The sequence below is a fragment of the Typopeltis vanoorti genome, chromosome 25 (assembly GCF_054136105.1).
Source record: "Typopeltis vanoorti isolate ZY-2024b chromosome 25, IOZ_Tvanoo_1.0, whole genome shotgun sequence".
Lineage (NCBI taxonomy): Eukaryota > Metazoa > Arthropoda > Arachnida > Uropygi > Thelyphonidae > Typopeltis > Typopeltis vanoorti.
In genome coordinates this window covers 43,486,193-43,505,543 of record NC_143573.1, presented here as the reverse complement: position 1 = coordinate 43,505,543, position 19,351 = coordinate 43,486,193, and the positions used below count along the sequence as shown (strand labels likewise).

Genomic DNA, 19,351 nt, shown 5'->3' with positions numbered 1-19,351 from the left:
ATATTGAAACTGCCTAAGCATATACTTCTTATGGGTAACTTTAATGGACACATCATTCTAGTGTTGTGTCCATCTTTCTTTTAACAACACTCTAGTGCCAACACAAATAGATCAGGTTATATTATTGAGTGAATGCTTGACAATAATAACATCTGGCTTCTTATTAATAGACTCATATTTTGCAATAGATCCTTACAGTTTGTATAGTTTGCCATTTCCCCCTTGCTTATGTGGAATCTCAAAGAGGACACATACTGAAGCAATTTTTTTGCTGTTATTTGCACTATTCCCTCACAGGAACCATGTTCTATTACCTGGATTTCCATGTGAAAAATGGACTGGGCTGACTGGAATACTTCTCATCTTGCAAAATTTGATGCTGAAACAGTCAGTTAAACACCTGTCAATTGAAGTAATAACAATTTGGAATTATGGTTGTTACTGCCTGAAGTAGAAATCATTTTGATTTCCACTCTTTCAGAAGTCTTGGCAGAACCCTAAATGCCAAGTAACCAAAAAAAAAATTATCAAGACAGAGAGAGAGCGAGCATGGGGTATATTTTATAGATAACCTACCACATCAAATCTAATAGCAAAGCATGGTAATTAATGTCAGAGGTCAAAAATAATCTTGGATTCAATTTATATCATCAATTAATTAAATCACCACTGAGAAGACTGTATGAAAAAACATTTTAACATAATGGATGTGTTGTTACGGATCATCCTAAACTATTGCAGGCACTTTGGGAAAAAATTTTGCTAGAATTTCAACAACAGATTCATATCCTCCTGAATTTTTAATATTGAAAGTGCGACAAGAGAAACAGTGGCTAAACTTTTCTACAAATGGGCTAAAGCCATATAATCAACCATTCATTAACCTCCATACCAGCCAAGGTGGATGAAATAGTGAGACCAAATTGCCCTTCTTATCCATGTTCTAAATCTGGATACAGAATCGTATCCAGATTTAGTTGGATGTCTATAGACATCATGGCTGATTGGGGGGGGGGGGGTAAGAGGAACTAAAAAATGTTCTTTTAATCTGTCGTGCCATTGTGGTAGGGCTTGATGACATCCATTATGAAATGATAAAACATCTTCGATCACCTTCTCTGTATCTCCTTCTCTTACTATACAACAAAATACTTAAAGAGGAAGAGTTTCCAGATTCTTGGCATATCAGTTGTCATTCATCCTAAAACCATTAAAGTATCTAATACAAGCCAAGAATTATCGATCTATCACTCTGACCAGCTGTCTTTTGAAAGATATTGGAGAAAATAGTAAATATCAGACTTCTAGTATTTAGAAACCAACGTTCTTCTCTCCAACACTTTTGTAGATATCATTCAATATCATAAATACTTGGATTTGATGCATTTAGAAACATATATAAGCGATGCATTCCTGATACAAGAGCATCTGGTTTTAGTTCTTTGATATGGAAAAAGCCTATTACACAGCTTAGAGATATGACATATTAAAACATCTCTATAACCTAGTTCTCAGTGGACACCTCTTTTTATCAAAAGTTTTCTGTCTAGCTGACTCTTCCATGCCCAAGTAGGAAGCACATTATCTGAGCCATATCAAGAAGAGAGTATTTCCCAAGCTTTGTCATACATGTAACTTCTTTGCTGTCAAAGTTAATTCAATCGCCAGATTGCTTCCTCCCACACTGTCACTCTTGTAACATGAGGGTAATTGAAGACAACTTCAACAAGCAGTCGATTAACTCTTCATTGATTCAGGTTTTGCTGAAGAAAATACAATTTTCACCCAGATTGTGAGCTAAAAATCTGACAAAATATTATCCAAGAAGCAACAGAAGCTGGGACTCATCTTTGACAGAAAGCTTATGTTCCTAGGACACATTCATAAACCAAGAGAAAAGTGCAAGAGAGCATTGAACCTCCTTTGTAATCCATCCTCTACTGATTGGTGTACAGGTTGATCTTCATTGCTTTACCTTTATCATGCACTTGTACATTCAAAGTTGGATTATGATTCCTAAATCTATAGTTTTGCAAGGCAGAATATTCTGAGATGGTTGGATCCTACATCATCATCAGGGGATATAGTCGATGCTTTTCACACATTGCCCATTCAAAGTCTTTGTCAAAGCAAACAAACCTATTCTATAACTTAGATGGATGCAGTCATCTTTTCACTATGCCCTAAAAATAGTTTCTTCCAGAACTTTCTATACGACTAGTATTTTTATTTTCTCTATGTTGGAAGACTCAATATTATACACACACGCACGCACGCACACATCAGACTGTCCACATCACACATTCATATGTCACTTTGGTGTGCATGTTAAAGAAATTATGCAAGCTGTTGGAATTAATGTTGTCAACATTATCCACACCGAACATAACTATTCCTCCATAGCAGGTTTGCACTCTCTGCAACCTCTCACTGCACCAACTAAGGAAGTCACACATTCTGTCATCTGTCTGCATGCAGTTATTTAATATGTTAAATAACTGCATGCAGACAGATGACAGAGTAGAACACTGATTGAACAATAGAGGAAACCTGGCTAATAAAACTAAACAACTATAATTATAGTGGAAAATACTAATATTATCACTCTAAACACAGAAGCAAGCATAACTGCCTCTTATTTAGATATACTATCCAACTTTGACTTGCTAGCAACCATTTTATCTCATACTAGAGAGGAAATGGTAAATGAAATTAGCACAATCCTGTATAGATCATATGACTATTAACGTTCATATCAGAGATAACATACTTTTATCCACAACTATTAAAAAAAAGCTAGTAGACCACTACTTCACATCATTACACATCCCAGCAATGGAAAAGAAAAACAATTCTTTACTCACGTCAAACGATTTTAAACGCACTGCATCATTGACGAAGAAATTAAAAAAACCTCATGCCATGAAATAATGCAATCTGATAATCCAGAAGAGCTATGACTTTTATCACATCGATGTGTCGTATATATGAGAAAGCTACTTGGAAATTAAAGATTAGAACCAACAAGGATTCACCTCCATGGCTAAATAACGAAATACTACTTAAAATACATGATAAAGACCATTTATGGCATCAACTCAAAAGAAATCCATATAATCAGAGCTTAGAAAGTGAATATATGGAATATAGAAACAAACTGCAATCAGAAATACACTGATTATTATACCAATAAAATTAAATGAAGGAAAAATTAAAGGAACATGGACAATAATAAGTGAAACATTCAATAAAACACCATCTCCTCTTGCCTCAATGACTATAGTCCTGCCTCCATAACTTTGCCAAACACAGTTCAAGTGACATGCAACTAGTGGACATCAAAAATCAACTTTAAAACATCCCCTGGATTTGATCAGATATGACTAAGGGATATCAAAATGCTCCTCTCCATCTTATGGTCAGTTATACTCAAATTAATAAACCTAATTTTCCATAAGTGTAAAATACCACCAGATCTAAAAACAGCACTGATAACTCCATTATATAAAATAGGAAAACCCAATGAAAGTAACAATTGCAGGCATATATCCCTGCTGTCAGTAATAGAAAAGATCATGGAAAGAATAGTTCATGAAAAAATATCCACATATCTAGAGAACTTCAACATAATATCCACCACTCAATATGGATTTTGTAAAAATAAAGGAATCAATATCTTATTAGATGATCTTTGTGACATAATCAGCTCATCTCTGGACAAAAACTACTTTGTATATTCTAGCTCTTGACTTTTCTAAGGTTTTCGATGCCATAGAGCACACAATTCTTTAAAAAACTTGAAGTAGTAGGCATAAGAGGAAAACTCAAAAACTGGTTCAAAGAACCAGTTTTAGGGTTTTCCTCTTATCTGAAAAACAGAACCAACATTACAAAAATAAATTGTACCTACAGTAATAGAACTGAGATTAATTGGGGACTTCCTCAAGGGGCATTTCTGTCAACATGCCTTTTTAATATATTTGTAAATGATCTATCCAAACTACAACTATACAGTCACATCTACCAGTATGCTCATGACATACTACGTATATCCACAAAGACCCGTCATTAAGCTTACAACATTTACAATCAGATTCCAACATAATCACTGATTGGCTCATGTGTAATTCTGTTGTAATAAACAGCAATAAATCTCAACTCATCATATTTAGAAACACATGGATAGCTATAGATCTCTCACACATATCACTGAAATGTCATATCCCATGTTATCCAAAGAAAACTAAAACCTTGCCTTATCTAGTGGACAAATTTAATATTACTTTCAATGAACAAATTACAAACTTAAGGTGAACTATACCTGATCTTAGAAAACCAAATGCCAACACTATCCAGACACAAAATAGGACCCCCCCACCCCTTGTCCTTGCCATATCTAGGAAGTTACAAACATCAAATACTTAGACCTGCACTTTGATTATAATAAATGCAATAGAACCCACACATTAACTATATACACAAAAAACTGTGTATATTATTATAATAAATTTAGTTTAATACTTTATCTAAGTGTGAGCAAACAAAGTTTGTGCCTGAAAGTATCTTCAAGACTGGGGTCAGGTAGTACGGGCAACTTGTAGCAAAGGTGGACCAAGCTAACATCACTCCTATCTCAGTATCTCCCATAATGCAAAACACATCTCCTTGCGGATATGTATAATGTTATGCATTAAGAGAAGGGCCACTACCCAGACTAGTTTCGACCTTTATTGAGGTCTCTTCAGTGGGAGCCAGGCCCAGACATGGAGATACCAGGCAGAAGCAATAGCGAGGTCATCTTTACCTATAGGAGTTGCCAAAAGGTTGTCACCTTTTTATTAAATTACTCTGGATTTAGAGAAAGATGCTGAAAGTATATTTTTCACTTGGTTAGACTATAATAAATTTAGTTTAATCCTTTATCCAAGTGTGAGCAAACAAAGTTTGCGCCTGAAAGTATCTTCAGGACTGGGATCAGATAGTACAATACCGGGCAACTCGTAGCAAAGGTGGACCAAGCTAACATCACCCCTATCTCAGTATCTCCCATAATGCAAAACGCATCTCCTTGCAGATATGTATAATGTTATGCATTAAGGGAAGGGCCACTACCTGGACTAGTTTCGACCTTTATTGAGGTCTCTTCAGTGGGAGCGAGGCCCAGACGTGGAGATACCAGGCAGAAGCAATAGCGAGGTCATCTTTACCTATAGGAGTTGCCAAAAGGTGTGGCACCTTTTTATTAAATTACTCTGGATTTAGAGAAAGATGTTGAAAGTATATTTTTCACTTGGTTAGACTACGATAAATTTAGTTTAATCCTTTATCTAAGTGTGAGCAAACTTTGTGAGATAAATGTGAGATAAAGATTTCGACCTCAATAAAGGTCGAAACTAGTCTGGGTAGTGGCCCTTCCCTTAATGCATAACATTATACATATCCGCAAGGAGATGTGTTTTGCATTATGGAAGATACTGAGATAGGAGATGTTAGCTTGCTACACCTTCGCAACGAGTTTCCCGGTGTTGTACCACCTTACCCCAGACCTGAAGATACTTTCAGGTGCAAACTTTGCTTGCTCACACTTGAATAAAGGATTAAACTAAATTTATTATAGTCTAACCAAGTGAAAAATATACTTTCAACATGTGTATATTATTGTATAAGATGCATTACTTACAAGGCATATTACCTCCAAATGCTAGAAAAATCATCTACTAATCCTTGGGCGAGTCTATACTGAGATATAGAATATCTCGCTATGGTTCTTGCATCCAATGCTTAATGAATAAACTAAACTCATTACAAAACAGGCTGATGACAACAACACTTCAAGAGTACTTAAATAATTCTCTTTTCCATCCATCGACACATACCAACAATTGACTGCTAATTATAAAAAATCTTAGATATTACATTATCATGCTAAAATACTACTTTTCCAGAAAATAGTGAAAAACAGTAACAATTCCAATTAAAAGAAACACACATATTAACCACAGTGAAAATTATTTAATTGTAAATATTTCATCCTAAGTATCTTAGGACATCATCAGTACAGTAGTTTAAAACAATAATAGGAATAACATACAGTTAGGGTGCATGATTACAATAGAATCTCATTAAATGCATGTAATGTGTTACAGAAGTAAAAAAAAAAAAATTATTTAACACAATTTTTTTTTAATTATAGGACTATTCCTATAGTTCTACTTTAGGAATAGTAAGAACGTCATTGCGGTTTAAGTTTGGTCTGTGTAGTAGGGCTTCAGAACTTTCTTTGTATAAACATTCATGTTTATATAAAGATCTATGTAAAAGTTTAGACTTTTCCCAATGGATCCTATGGTTTGGATTTTCAATTCCGTGTTGAGATAGGCCAGATTTCTGTGGTTTAAAAAGAAATTTGTGGTCTTGATGTTCCGAGATGCGTTTCTGAACAGACCTACCTGTCTGTGCAAAGTAAGACAATTTGCATGAGCACGGAATCTCATAAACGCCAGGCAACATCAAAGGTGAGAGTTTGTCTTTATGAGAAGGTAACAAGTTGTAAATTTGGTTGATAGGTTTTGTAAGTGGTGGCAAAATTGTATTTCTTCATAATTTTAGAAAGACATTCGGAGATGCCTTTGACGTAAGATATGGGAATCCTATGGACTTCTTCCTGTCTGGTTTGATGTGTGGAGAAGTGACTGATGATTTTTTGAGTTGTTTTAGGATTATATCCATTTAGGATGGCTGTATTTTTGATTACTTCTAATTCCTGGTTTAAAGATTCTTCAGAGGAGCAGAATTTGTGTGCTCTGGAAACTAGTGATCTAATAATGCCAGATTTCTGAGATTAATGATGAGTGGAAGAATTGTGAATGTAGCGACCTAAGAATGTAGACTTGCGAAAGACAGACGTGGCGATGGAACCATCTTCTTTTCTTTGGATGTGTAAATCCAAAAAGGAGATACCTTGTGGAGATTCTTTTTCTAACATAAAGTTGATGCGATGTTGAAGAAGGTTAATTTTATCTAGAAACAGTTGTAATTCGTGTTCGGGATGATCCCAGACTGCAAATACGTCGTTGACATATCTTAACCAAATTTTTGGTTTGGGTTCAAAAGTGAATATTTTTTCCTCAAGGTGTTCTAGAAACAAGTTTGCTAGGTTTGGTGATAAAAGAGATCCCATTGCTGTTCCTTCTTCTCTTTCTTGCTTGCCAGGTGAAGTAATCTGATGCAATAACAAACTTGAACAATTCAACTATATCAGACGGAAATTTTTGAGTTAGTAATTCTATTGTTTCTTTATGGGGAATGTTTGTGAAAACGGAGACAATGTTATTGCATCAGGTTACTTCACCTGGAAATGTCAAATTTACAAACAACAAGAAGGAACAGCAATGGGATCTCCTTTATCACCAAACCTAGCAAACTTGTTTCTAGAACACCTTGAGGGGGGGAAAAAAAAAAGAAGAGAATATTCACTTTTGAACCCAAACCAAAAATTTGGTTAAGATATGTCGACAACGTATTTGCAGTCTGGGATCATCCCGAACATGAATTACGACTGTTTCTAGATAAAATTAACCTTCTTCATCATCGCATCAACTTTATGTTAGAAAAAGAATCTCCACAGGGTATCTCCTTTTTGGATTTACACATCCAAAGAAAAGAAGACAGTTCCATTGCCATGTCTGTCTTTTGCAAGCCTACATTCTCAGGTTGCTACATTCACAATTCTTCCACTCATCATCCATCTCAGAAATCTGGTATTATTAAATCACTAGTTTCCAGAGCACACAAATTCTGCTCCTCTGAAGAATCTTTAAACCAGAAATTAGAAGTAATCAAAAATACAGCCATCCTAAATGGATATAATCCTAAAACAACTCAAAAAATCATCAGTCACTTCTCCATACATCAAACCAGACAGGAAGAAGTCCATAGGATTCCCATACCTTACGTCAAAGGCATGTCCAAACGTCTTTCTAAAATTATGAAGAAATATAATTTTGCCATTACTTACAAATCTATCAACCAAATTTACAACTTGTTACCTTCTAAAGACAAACTCTCACCTTTGATGTTGCCTGGCGTTTATGAGATTTCATGCTCATGCAAATTGTCTTACTTTGGACAGAGAGGTAGGTCTGTTCAGAAACGCATCTCGGAAAATCAAGATCACATTCGTCTTTTTAAACTGCAGAAATCTGACCTCTCTCAACACGGAATTGAAAATCCAAACCATAGGATCCATTGGGAAAAGTCTAAACGTTTACATAGATCTTTATATAAACATGAACGTTTATACAAAGAAAGTTCTGAAGCCCTACTACACAGACCAAACTTAAACCGCAACGACGTTCTTACTATTCTTAAAGTATGGGAAATTGTCATACAAAATTGTGTAATTTTTTTTTTTTTTTTTTTTACTTCTGTAACACGTTATGCACATTTAATGAGATTCTATTGTAATCATGTGCCCTAACTGTATGTTATTCCTATTATTGTTTTAAACTACTGTACTGATGATGTCCTAAGATACTTAGGATGAAATATTTACAATTAAATAATTTTCACTGTGGTTAATACGTGTGTTTCTTTTAATTATGATTGCACCACAGGTTTCGTTATTTAAAAAAGTAACAATTCCATATCAAATCAGACCTCAGCATATAACATACATTACAAGTAATTATAATAATTCATGTAGAAAAGCAACCCGTCAATTTTATATACCAGATTTATTAAATAAACTTCTGTACAAAATAATGAACCTAACTTATGCTAGTAAGTGTAAAGTTATGCACTTTGGCATGATGAGATTTCCAACAGCATTCAAATTTCCAGCCTATTCAAATCATTTCATAAGTGCTGAATGTATACAACTTTCACACACATTTTCTCCATTCCTTCCTTGATGATCTAGTTTCCCTGACTCTCTGCATTAGGTCTCATCCCAATAAGTAATTTTACCAGGCTCCTAATACCAACTGAATTCAAGTGCAGGCTGTCCCTCTTATACAAGTCTTTTCTGCCATCAAACACACTCTACATACATAAAAACTTGCATCCATTTCTTCTACACAGCTTGTACATGGAATTATTTATTATCATTGATTTTCTTCTTAACTCGGTACTGTCATATCTGGGTAGATTTTTAATCTCTAACATTTGTTTCTTGCTTCTTCCAATGGACCTTTCATATTCTATCTTATACTGTATTTGTTGCTACTTAAATTATGAGTTCCCATAAGAACTACCATCTGTTTTACCTTCTTTTCTGTTTTTCGATTACATTTGTCATATCTTTGATTTTCGCTCCCAGGAAACTAGAAGTAGCGACTCCCTCGGCAAGTGCAAATTTTATTATTGAATCACCTTACCATATCACCACTTTTTTCTTAGATTTTAAATGATTTAACTGGTTCTTCTTATTATTACTATTACCAGATTCAGTGCTTTCCTGCTTGTTGTTCTGATCCTTTTTCTTATCCTGTCTAAGTTTCATTAAATGTTTTCCCCTTTTTCTAATTCTCTGGACGATTTCTAATAATTTCTTTTAATTGGGATATGGGATATTTCCAATGCCAGATTATCCTCGGATATATTACCATCAGTGCAACAATTCTCTTCATGGAATAAAGATTCTCCTCAGCAATAACAACTTTAATTTCTGTTTCAGACACTGCCCTGTTGTGAAGAGTTTTCCACACCATTCTTAAGAGTGATAAATATACAAAGAAACAAGGTGCATTACAATTCTACTTGATATGCTAAAGTCACAGTAATTTGTCACTGTTAAAACTACTGGCCTGACCTCTGGTGAAAAAAATAAACAAAAAATAACCTTACTACATCTATTTGGTTATAAATCATTAAGAGATATATTATGCTAGAGAACAACATTCTTTCACATAATTACTCACATATTAGAACAGAACAGTATAATTGGTGGCCAGTAAGAGTAAATCCTAAAATAAGGGTGTTTGCTGGGAAAACCTGAACTTAAGTGGGCTGAACATGTACCATCCAAATTGTGATTTTTATCCCACCATTGAGTTAAGATTAAAATTTCACAGGCTTCTTCAAATTTGCATTCGTACCAGCTTTTTGTATGATGAAAGGAACAGGTACTTACTTTTCCAATCATTTGGTGCAGGGTGTTAAGAGCATGTTTGGACAGGCCTGCACAAGTGCAATGGATACTCAGGATGGACAGTATACTCCAGAATGGGCCAAATGGGGAGAGGAGGAGCCTTAGAGATGTTGAATATGTTTTTTAATTTCATAGGTGGTTTAAAAGCAGCATTAAGATTGTAATGGTGTAGAATTCTGTTCATTTTATCTGATAGCCCTTTAATATATGGGATAGCTTTGGTTTTACTGTAATCTATATTATATAAATTTTTTGATGAAGTTTTATGAAGAACTTTATTGATGGTATTGTTGCTATAGCCATTATTTATAAATGTATTACTAATAATTTGAAATTCTTGTTTAAGAGATTATTTTAGCTTTGTTTTTTGAGGGTGTTAATGACTCGAAGTTTTTGAAAAGGTGGTGATAAGAGGTAGCATGTATATATTGGCAAGTATGTGTATGCTTGCAGTAGATAGTGAAGGATAGACCCCTTGAGGGAAGACATGTTACCATTGTATCCAGGAAAGGAAGTGAGTTTTGATTTTCAATTTCAAGAGTAAATTGTATGCACTCATGTTGCTTGTTCTAGGTGGGTAAGGAAGGTGCTTAAAGTTGGTGGCCATATGGCCAGATAATGTAAACATCAATGTATCTAAGCCAAACTGCAGGTTTTAAAGTAAAGGAATCTAGATCATGTTATTCAAAAATTACCATATGAAAGTTAGCAGTCGGGGGGGGTTAGTGGTGAGGGATAAATAATATGTGGGAAAAGAGAGCTGTAATATTGGGTTTTGTTCTGTACCTTCAACTATTGGTTCAAGTGGATGGAACATTATGTTTTGTGTACTTTGGGAACGCCATATATTCTGGGAGAGCAGCTGTAATGGGGTAGCAGTTTTATTAAGAGTACCAAGAAGTGACAGACTTAAGTAATTCAATGGTTTTCTTCTTAATCCTGTTAGTTGGGTTATAGTTCACAAGTTGATAAGTGCTGCTATCAGAAACTAATTGATTGGGTTTTAAATATAAATTTGGTTTAGAATATAACTTTGCAAACAGTAAATTGAGGTGCAAAACCTCATAGACATCTATCAGGGAAGATAAATTGACCCTTGTATACTCAGATATTGAGTATGAGGGTAGTCTGAAAAGTTCTCGGCCTAACAATGAAAAAACGAATTTATATTTCAAAATTATTTTTATTTTTCAACATAATCTCCCTTAAGACTAATACATTTATTCCAGCGATGCTCCAGCGCCATTATCCCGTCCCTGTAGTGGTTCTCAGTAAGATCTGCAAAATACAACTCTACAGCTGCAGTCACCTCTTGATTTGAAGAAAAACGCTGACTAGCAAGGAAGATTTTTAGTTTTGGGAAGAGATAGAAGTCAGAGGGAGCCAAATCTGGGGAATAGGTTGGATGTTCCAACAATTCATAGTGTAGATCCCTTAATTTTCCCATTGCCAAAACACCTTTGTGGGCAGGTGCATTGTCCTGATGAAGAATGATTTTTTTCTTCTGAAAACCTGATCTTTTGTCAAGAATTTTTTCATCTAGTCTGGTTAAAAGATCGGAATAATATTCCCCAGTTATTGTTTTACCCTATTCAAGATAATTACTAAACAAATGCCTTTAGCATCCCAAAACACTGATGCCATGACCTTTCCTGCTGATGGAACCGACTTTGTCTTCTTTGGCACTGAACAACCTGCTTCTGTCCACTGTTTTGACTGCTGTTTGGATTCTGGTGTGTAATGGTGAATCCAATTCACATTCATAGTAATAAATCAATGCATAAAATCAGTTTTATTCTTGTTAAAATGCTCCAAGTACTGTTTGGAGATTTTCATGCGAGTGCGTTTTTGATCTACTGTGAGCAAGCATGATGCCCATCTTGCGTAAAGCTTTTTCATTTGCAATTCTTCATTCAAAATATATCCTACACATTCTTTTGAAATGCCTATAGTCTCAGCAATTTCGCACACTTTGACTCGCCAGTCATCCTATACCATATTGTGCACTTGATCAATGATTTCTGGTGGTGTTACACTTTTTGGACGTCCTTCACATAGATCATTCAAGGCTGGTATGGCCACGTTTAAACTCAGCAACCCATTTCTTAATTGTCGAAAACGAAGGTAAAAAGCACCCATAAACTTTTATGAACTTCGAATGAATTTCTTTTGGAGTTAAACCTTCTTTTACAAAGAATTTTATAACTGCACAATACTCAATTTTAACCATTTCAAGGGATACAGACAACACTTTTGCTTCAGACAGCTGTATAAAGCAAAGTACTTGATAGAATGACTTGCAATATCACATGGATGCTTATGACAGATGTACCAACTTAGAAAAAAAAAAATCTTGCCGATAGTGTTGTCATCTATGGTCGAGAACTTTTCACACCACCCTCGTAACTGCCTGACCACTTCTGTACACAGAAGTCATCTGATCATTATCCAGTATGAAAAACTTTCTTGCTGAGTGACCACTTTGCAAGGGTATATCATTCTACTCAAAAAAAAAAAAAAAAATTGCCGATGGTGTTGCTATCTATGGTTGAGGCCAAGACCTTTTCAGACCACCCTTGTAGATTTCAGTAAATTACTCTTTGAGACCTCCCACAATGATTCTGCTAACTCTATGGAGGATGTAATAATAGTAATAAGTTTTATTTTTGAATTCAAATCATTGATTGACATAAATAAAAAAGATTCTCTTTCTTTCATATGCTCCTCAATATAAGAATATTCTGATTAGTGAGTAGAATGATTTTTCCTTTGTATAAAATTCACTGTCTGTTCCAAGTTTTTCATGACCAGTTAATAAAATAAATATAAATTTCTTGCTTGTGGTTGTTGGAAACTTCAGTCTAAAAAAAAAGAAATCATTTAAGTTCTTCACACATCTCTCTCACTATTCAGCATTGCTGCCCCCCCACCTCTCTCTCTCTCTCTTCCCAGACCAAGAAGAAAATATCTTGCCTCTACTTTAAAACCAACAAAATGACTTAGTTTTCTCTTTAATATTTAGAACAGTAAATTTACTTGCAGTTTGTGCTTAAGACATCTTGCATACTATGAATGTATCGTATGTTGCCAGCCTGGTTGGTCGAGTGGTTAGTGTATCCGCTCTCCAGCCAAAAGGCTGTGGGTTCGAATCCTGCCTTGGGCATGGATGTTTGTGATTGTCTGAAAGCACTAGTGGTGGTAGTTAGTGGTAGATGGCATTGGTGTTAGATGATGAAGGTTGGCGGAGTAGTGAGACGAAGAGCTATAGAGTTGATACCCTCCTTCGATGAGTCTTTGGACTCTCTGGAGGTGTGATATAATAATGTTATCAACAAGAATGATATCCTGAACTATCTTCTAAAAATTCATAATAAAATATCTTCACTTTGCCAAATTAAATGTTCACTTGCACTGACGCTTTTTTCTCTTAGAAGCACTATAGTTCTTTTCCTTTCTTTTGTTTCTCTTATGGCAACTGTATATCTCCATATGAGACTTAAAAAATTCTTTTCTGTCAAAAACAACAAAAAGGCACATCTGAAAAGATATCTAGAGTGCTTAAGAAACACTAGAGTGCTTATTTAAACCTTATGTGAAATTGGCAACTCATCCATTCACCTAAGGACAGATTCTCTCCTTTATCATATCCAGGAGTCTATGAAGTGTCCTGTTCATGTCATCGAACATACTATGGACAGACAGGAAGAACTGTGGACATCCGTCTCAGTGAACACAAAAAATATATTCAGCACTTTTGCTATGGCAAGTCAGGTCTAGAAGACCATGCTTTGGATACCCTTGCACACAGGATCAGTTGGAAAAAAAACAACAAAAGTGCTGCACAGAAGCTTTTACAAGTCAGAGAGGTTGTTCCTGGAATCAACAGAAGCCTTGAAACATACTCCAAACCTCAACAAGTATGGCTGATAAATCTGCCAAAGATTTGGGAGACCTTCATCCTTAGACCAAATTAATACCTGCTTTCTCTCTCTCATTTTTATTTTTTAACTTAGATGGTGCCTAATTAGGACTTTAGTCTTTGTGTTGTATGCTACAATTGCTCATACTGGTCCCACTGTTACTCCAGATTACGGTTGTCTTGCTACTGTAACAAACTTTGTTTGTGTGCTCTGAAGATTCTGGATAGAATAACAGTGAAATATTAGCAATTAGGTCAATAAACGATTATTTTCTTATCTGTGTTTGTATCTATACTGTTAAAATCCAATCAGCATGTCCGATGAACACGTAAGCCTTTCCACAAGATTATTGTCTTATCTGTGTAGTGGTGATAGAAGTTAAGGCGCAGTAAAACTTAGGTTAGTACAAAGTCAAAGGTGACGACAAAAAAAAGAAAAAAATTATATATATATATATATATATATATAAATAAATATATAAAAAAAATCTTACAATGCCACAGTTGACATATATTTTTACTACAACGTTATTTTACAATGCTACTGAAAAGAAGTAACTAATAACTCTTTCTTCTGTGAAGTGATGCTGTATAAGCTTTTTACCAATTGTACAATGTGGGGAGGTGTTTCATTTTGCATAAAAATGGTCTGGTCCAGACATTGTTACTGAAGTTACAGAATGCTGAAACTGTTCAGAATATTACAATATTTCTGTATTTTAATAGAACAAGTTACTGGTCCTGTTGGAGTGATGTACTCAAAAAAGAATGCCCTATTATAAAATCTGTGGAAGCCACACTGAACAATAATTTTTGATGAATGTAATGGAAGTTCCTGGAGAGCATTCGGAACTCTGAATTCAACAATTTTGTGTTTACCATACTGTTCAGATAAACATGTAGCTCATTTCCCCACAGAATTTTCCAAGGCCAAGCATTGCTGACTTCCAATCTTACCAGAAACATCGGAACAAATCAGTTGCTTATCATAATCATAACGTAGCAACTGCTGTACTCGGATGATCTTATATGGATAAAATGTAATAATTTTGTGCAAGACTTTTCATACTGTGGAATAGGCATATCCAGTTGTGCTACTCCACCGGTGCTGCTACTACCAACAATATTTTCGTGTGATCTGTTGACGATTGCAGTGGCATCTTCTTCAATTACCTGTGATGGCATTGGTTTCTACCATCTTCTAGGTCAAACGTCCAATGATCCTGTTTTTTCAGACTTCCAAATCATCAATTAGTTGACAGAAGACCTTTACAAGTTCTGGTGGGTTCTAAGCTCACAAAGAGTGGCTGATGCATTGCACTTGTTAAGTAAAATAGCTTTACAAGTAACATGCAATAAGGTAAAGTGAGCCTCATGAACACAAGCCTCACTTGTTGCACGTAATAGGGAATGCATTTGTGAAATATTTCCCCTTTACTTTATAGCTCTTACGTTGCCAGCAAAACAGGTGTTCAACTTTGTCTTATGCACATTTTTGGCTTTCTGGGCTACAACAGGGCCATATTGCCACTATCGGTGACTTTTCGAACCAAAATGTTTTCAGTGAATCCTTTGTCTCATGTCTTGATTAGTCTCCATACCAAATTTGGTGACATTCCGGTTGTTAGATCAAGCTACATAAGGATCTTAATAGGAGAAGTTTAATTATGGCCACGTGGTACATTAGTAATTTTATTTCATATCTGTGATGCGAGTGTTGTGGTTATTATTATTTTACCTTGAAATGTTTCTTTAATAACTTTTCATTTGTTTCTTATAATTGGTAACACTTTTCTTTCTGATTAGACCTTGGACCAGACAAGAGATTGGTCCAGCATATACTCTGACATTTACCTGTGAATTTCCCTATGACCGCGATACAGTTTACTTTGCTCATTGTTATCCTTATACCTACAGCAATTTACAGGTTTGAAAATTTTTATTATTATATGGATATTGTAATAAATGAAAATGAGTTTCATTATATTGAATTTTAGTCTTTTTATATAATTTATTACAATTTATGTATACAGCATATAATATATTTATATAATATATTATAGATATTATTTATAGATATTATTTGATTAATGTGAAATCATTGCTTCAGTGCAATTTGACACAAGTACTACAGTGTAAATCTAAAGAAAGGAGTCTAAATTTTCATGTCAGTTTCAGCAATAAAATTAGTAAAAACTATTAAAAGAAGGATAATAATAATAAATATCCTATTTTTTTAATAGTTTTTGTTGCCCAGATGAAGCCTTTAATGTTGTTTTCTGCCATTCTTGATCAGCAAGTAAATCATGTTCATAATTTATTTAGTGATCAAGAGTTTCTTTATGAAAAATAAAACTTTTAAATACCTTGAGATTTCATGGTATTGAAAAGGTTGGTTACTATCTCAATGTTTGAGAATCAACAGTTCAAAATAACTGTCAGCTACTTGAATGGTACTAATAAAATGTGAATATAAAGGCTAGCAGGACTTCATATTCACCTTTTTTTTCATTATCTTTTTAACTAGTTCTCTTCTCAGCTGCATAATTTTGCTAGAAGTATTATTCTCTAATAACAAGTGGATAGGCTTGCTGGTTATTTGATTTCAGAATTATGCAGCTGAGAAGAGAACTTTGGGTCTTTCAGATAATATAATAAATAAATCCTTTTAAAACTTCTTAATAGGAATCCTTTGACTTACATGAATTGCATAGAATGGCAGTTTCATCTAGATGATGACATAAATAAACATAAAGTAAATAAAATTTCATTCCTTCAGTTTCTCTTGGTTAATTGAGGGATGACTAATAAATAGCAAAATTAGTTTTCTAAAACAAAAATGTTGCAAATGACCAAAATAAATGAACTGTGTTTTTCGGTGACAGTTAACCAGTGAAACTAAAGACATGATAGAAAGTAAATAACAATTATGAACAAATTGCTAACTGAAATAGGAGAATCATGATATCAGTGATATTTAAATGAAAATCGAAATTCGCACAGGGTATGTTAAAGAAGATACAAGCAAGAGCATTGTAGAAAAGAATAGGTTTTCTACAAAGAGAAGATGAAGTGCATGAATCAGCTACATACAAAAACTCACCAGCAGACTCTGGCAACCCATTCCACACATTCACAACTATCCAAGCAGAAAATCTATCCTCACCCCTACTAACTACAGCTTTATTCAACTTTCAGGGATGACCCCTTGTTCTGTTACCCCAGCCAAGTGCTGAAAAATTTCCCTTGCATCAATCCTATAAAACCCTTTAATCAACTTAAATGTTTCTATCATATCCCCTCTTTTTCTCCTATCAACTAACTTCTGCAATCCACACACCCTCAATCTGTCATCATAGGGAACATGCTGCAGACCACTACCTTGGTCACTTGCCTCTGAATCCTCTCCACTGCTTCTTCACCCTCAGTAAACCCAGGAGACCAGACTTGACCACAGTAATCCAGATGTGGTCAAGTCTGGTTTATTAAGGTGTATTAAGGCTTCACAAGGAGAAATAACAACTTCCTCTACATGTTAATGTGTTCTTCAATAGCTAAGTAATCTTATGGGCTACTCTAGCAACCTTAGTGATATGTCCTCTGAAAGTTAACTCTCTGTTTACCACCACCACCCCTAAATCTCTAGCTTCATGTATTTCCCGAAGTACAGTGCCATCAATGTGATACACTGCTTGTAATCTGTTCTTACCAAAATGCATAACTTTACATTTCTCCACATTAAACTGACACCCATTATCTTTTGCCCATACTGACAGCCTATGAGGGTGGTCTGAAAAGTTCTCGGCCTTACAGCGAAAAAACGAATTTATAATTTCAAAATTATTTTTATTTTTCAACATAATCTCCCTTAAGACTAATACATTTATTCCAGCGATGCTCCGGCAACATTAACCCATCCCTGTAGTGGTACTCAGTAAGATCTGCAAAATACCCCTTTACACCTGCAAACACCTCTTGATTTGAAGAAAAATGCTGACCAGAGAGGAAGAATTTTAGTTTTGGGAAGAGATAGAAGTCAGAGGGAGCCAAATCTGGGGAATAGGATGGATGTGCCAACAATTCATAGTGCAGATCCCTTAATTTTCCCATTGCCAACACACCTTTGTGGGCACGTGCATTGTCCTGATGAAAGATGATTTTTTTCTTCTGCAAAACAGGTCTTTTCTCACAAATTTTGTCATCTAGTCTGGTTAAAAGATTGGAATAATATTCCCTATTGTTTTACCCTTTTCAAGATAATTAATAAACAAAATGCCTTTAGCATCACAAAACACCAATGCCATGACCTTTCCTGCTGATGGAACCGACTTTGTCTTCTTTGGCACTGAACTACCTGCTTCTGTCCACTGTTTTGACTGCTGTTTGGATTCTGGTGTGTAATGGTGAATCCATGTCTCATCCATAGTAATAAATTGATGCACAAAATCAGTTTTATTCTTGTTAAAATGTTCCAAGCACTGTTCAGAGATTTTCATGCGAGTGCATTTTTGATCTGCTGTGAGCAATCATCGCACCCATCTTGCACAAAATTTTTTCATTTGCAATTCTTCATGCAAAATATATCCTACATGTTCTTTTGAAATGCCTATAGTCTCAGCAATTTCACGCACTTTGACTCACCGTTTATCCAATACCATATCGTGCACTTGATCAATGATTTCTGGTGGTGTTACATTTTTTGGACATCCTTCGTGTGGATCATCTTCAAGGCTGGTATGGCCACGTTTAAACTTGGCAGCCGATTCGTTAATTGTCAAAAATGAAGGAGAAGAGTGCTCATAAACTTTTATAAACTTCAAAGGAATTTCTTTTGGCATTAAACCTCCTTTTACAGATAATTTTATAACTGCACGATACTCAATTTTATCCATTTCAAGGGATACAGACAACACTTTTTGCTTCATACAGCTGTATAAACACAAAGTACTTGATAGAATGGCTTGCAATTTCACATGGATGCTTAAGACAGATGTACCAACTTAAAAAAAAATCTTGGTGATAGTGTTGACATCTCTGGTCGCGGCCGAGAACATTTCATACTACCTTCGTATTTAAATTGTCCTGCAAACTCTCCACATCATTTTGATGAACTATTACTCTACCTACTTTTGCATCATCAGCAAATAACTGAATATTTCCTTTCAGGTTGTTTCCTATATTATTTATGGAAATTAAACAGTAATGGTCCCAGCACTGAACCTTGCAGTACACATCTAGTCACCTGTTTTTTTGCCTTGATTATGCCTCCTCCATATACCACT

General features: G+C 35.0%; 1 protein-coding gene across 1 annotated transcript in view; it reads left to right on the top strand.

The window, feature by feature from the left end:
* The window catches only part of LOC150092693 (cytosolic carboxypeptidase 2-like), a 354,069-nt gene that overhangs the window by 91,088 nt on the left and 243,630 nt on the right, over positions 1–19,351 (top strand). The window contains exon 8 of the mRNA XM_090414258.1: positions 15,876–15,996. Coding sequence (XP_090270384.1) covers positions 15,876–15,996 — 121 coding nt within the window. The remainder of the gene's footprint in view (positions 1–15,875; positions 15,997–19,351) is intronic.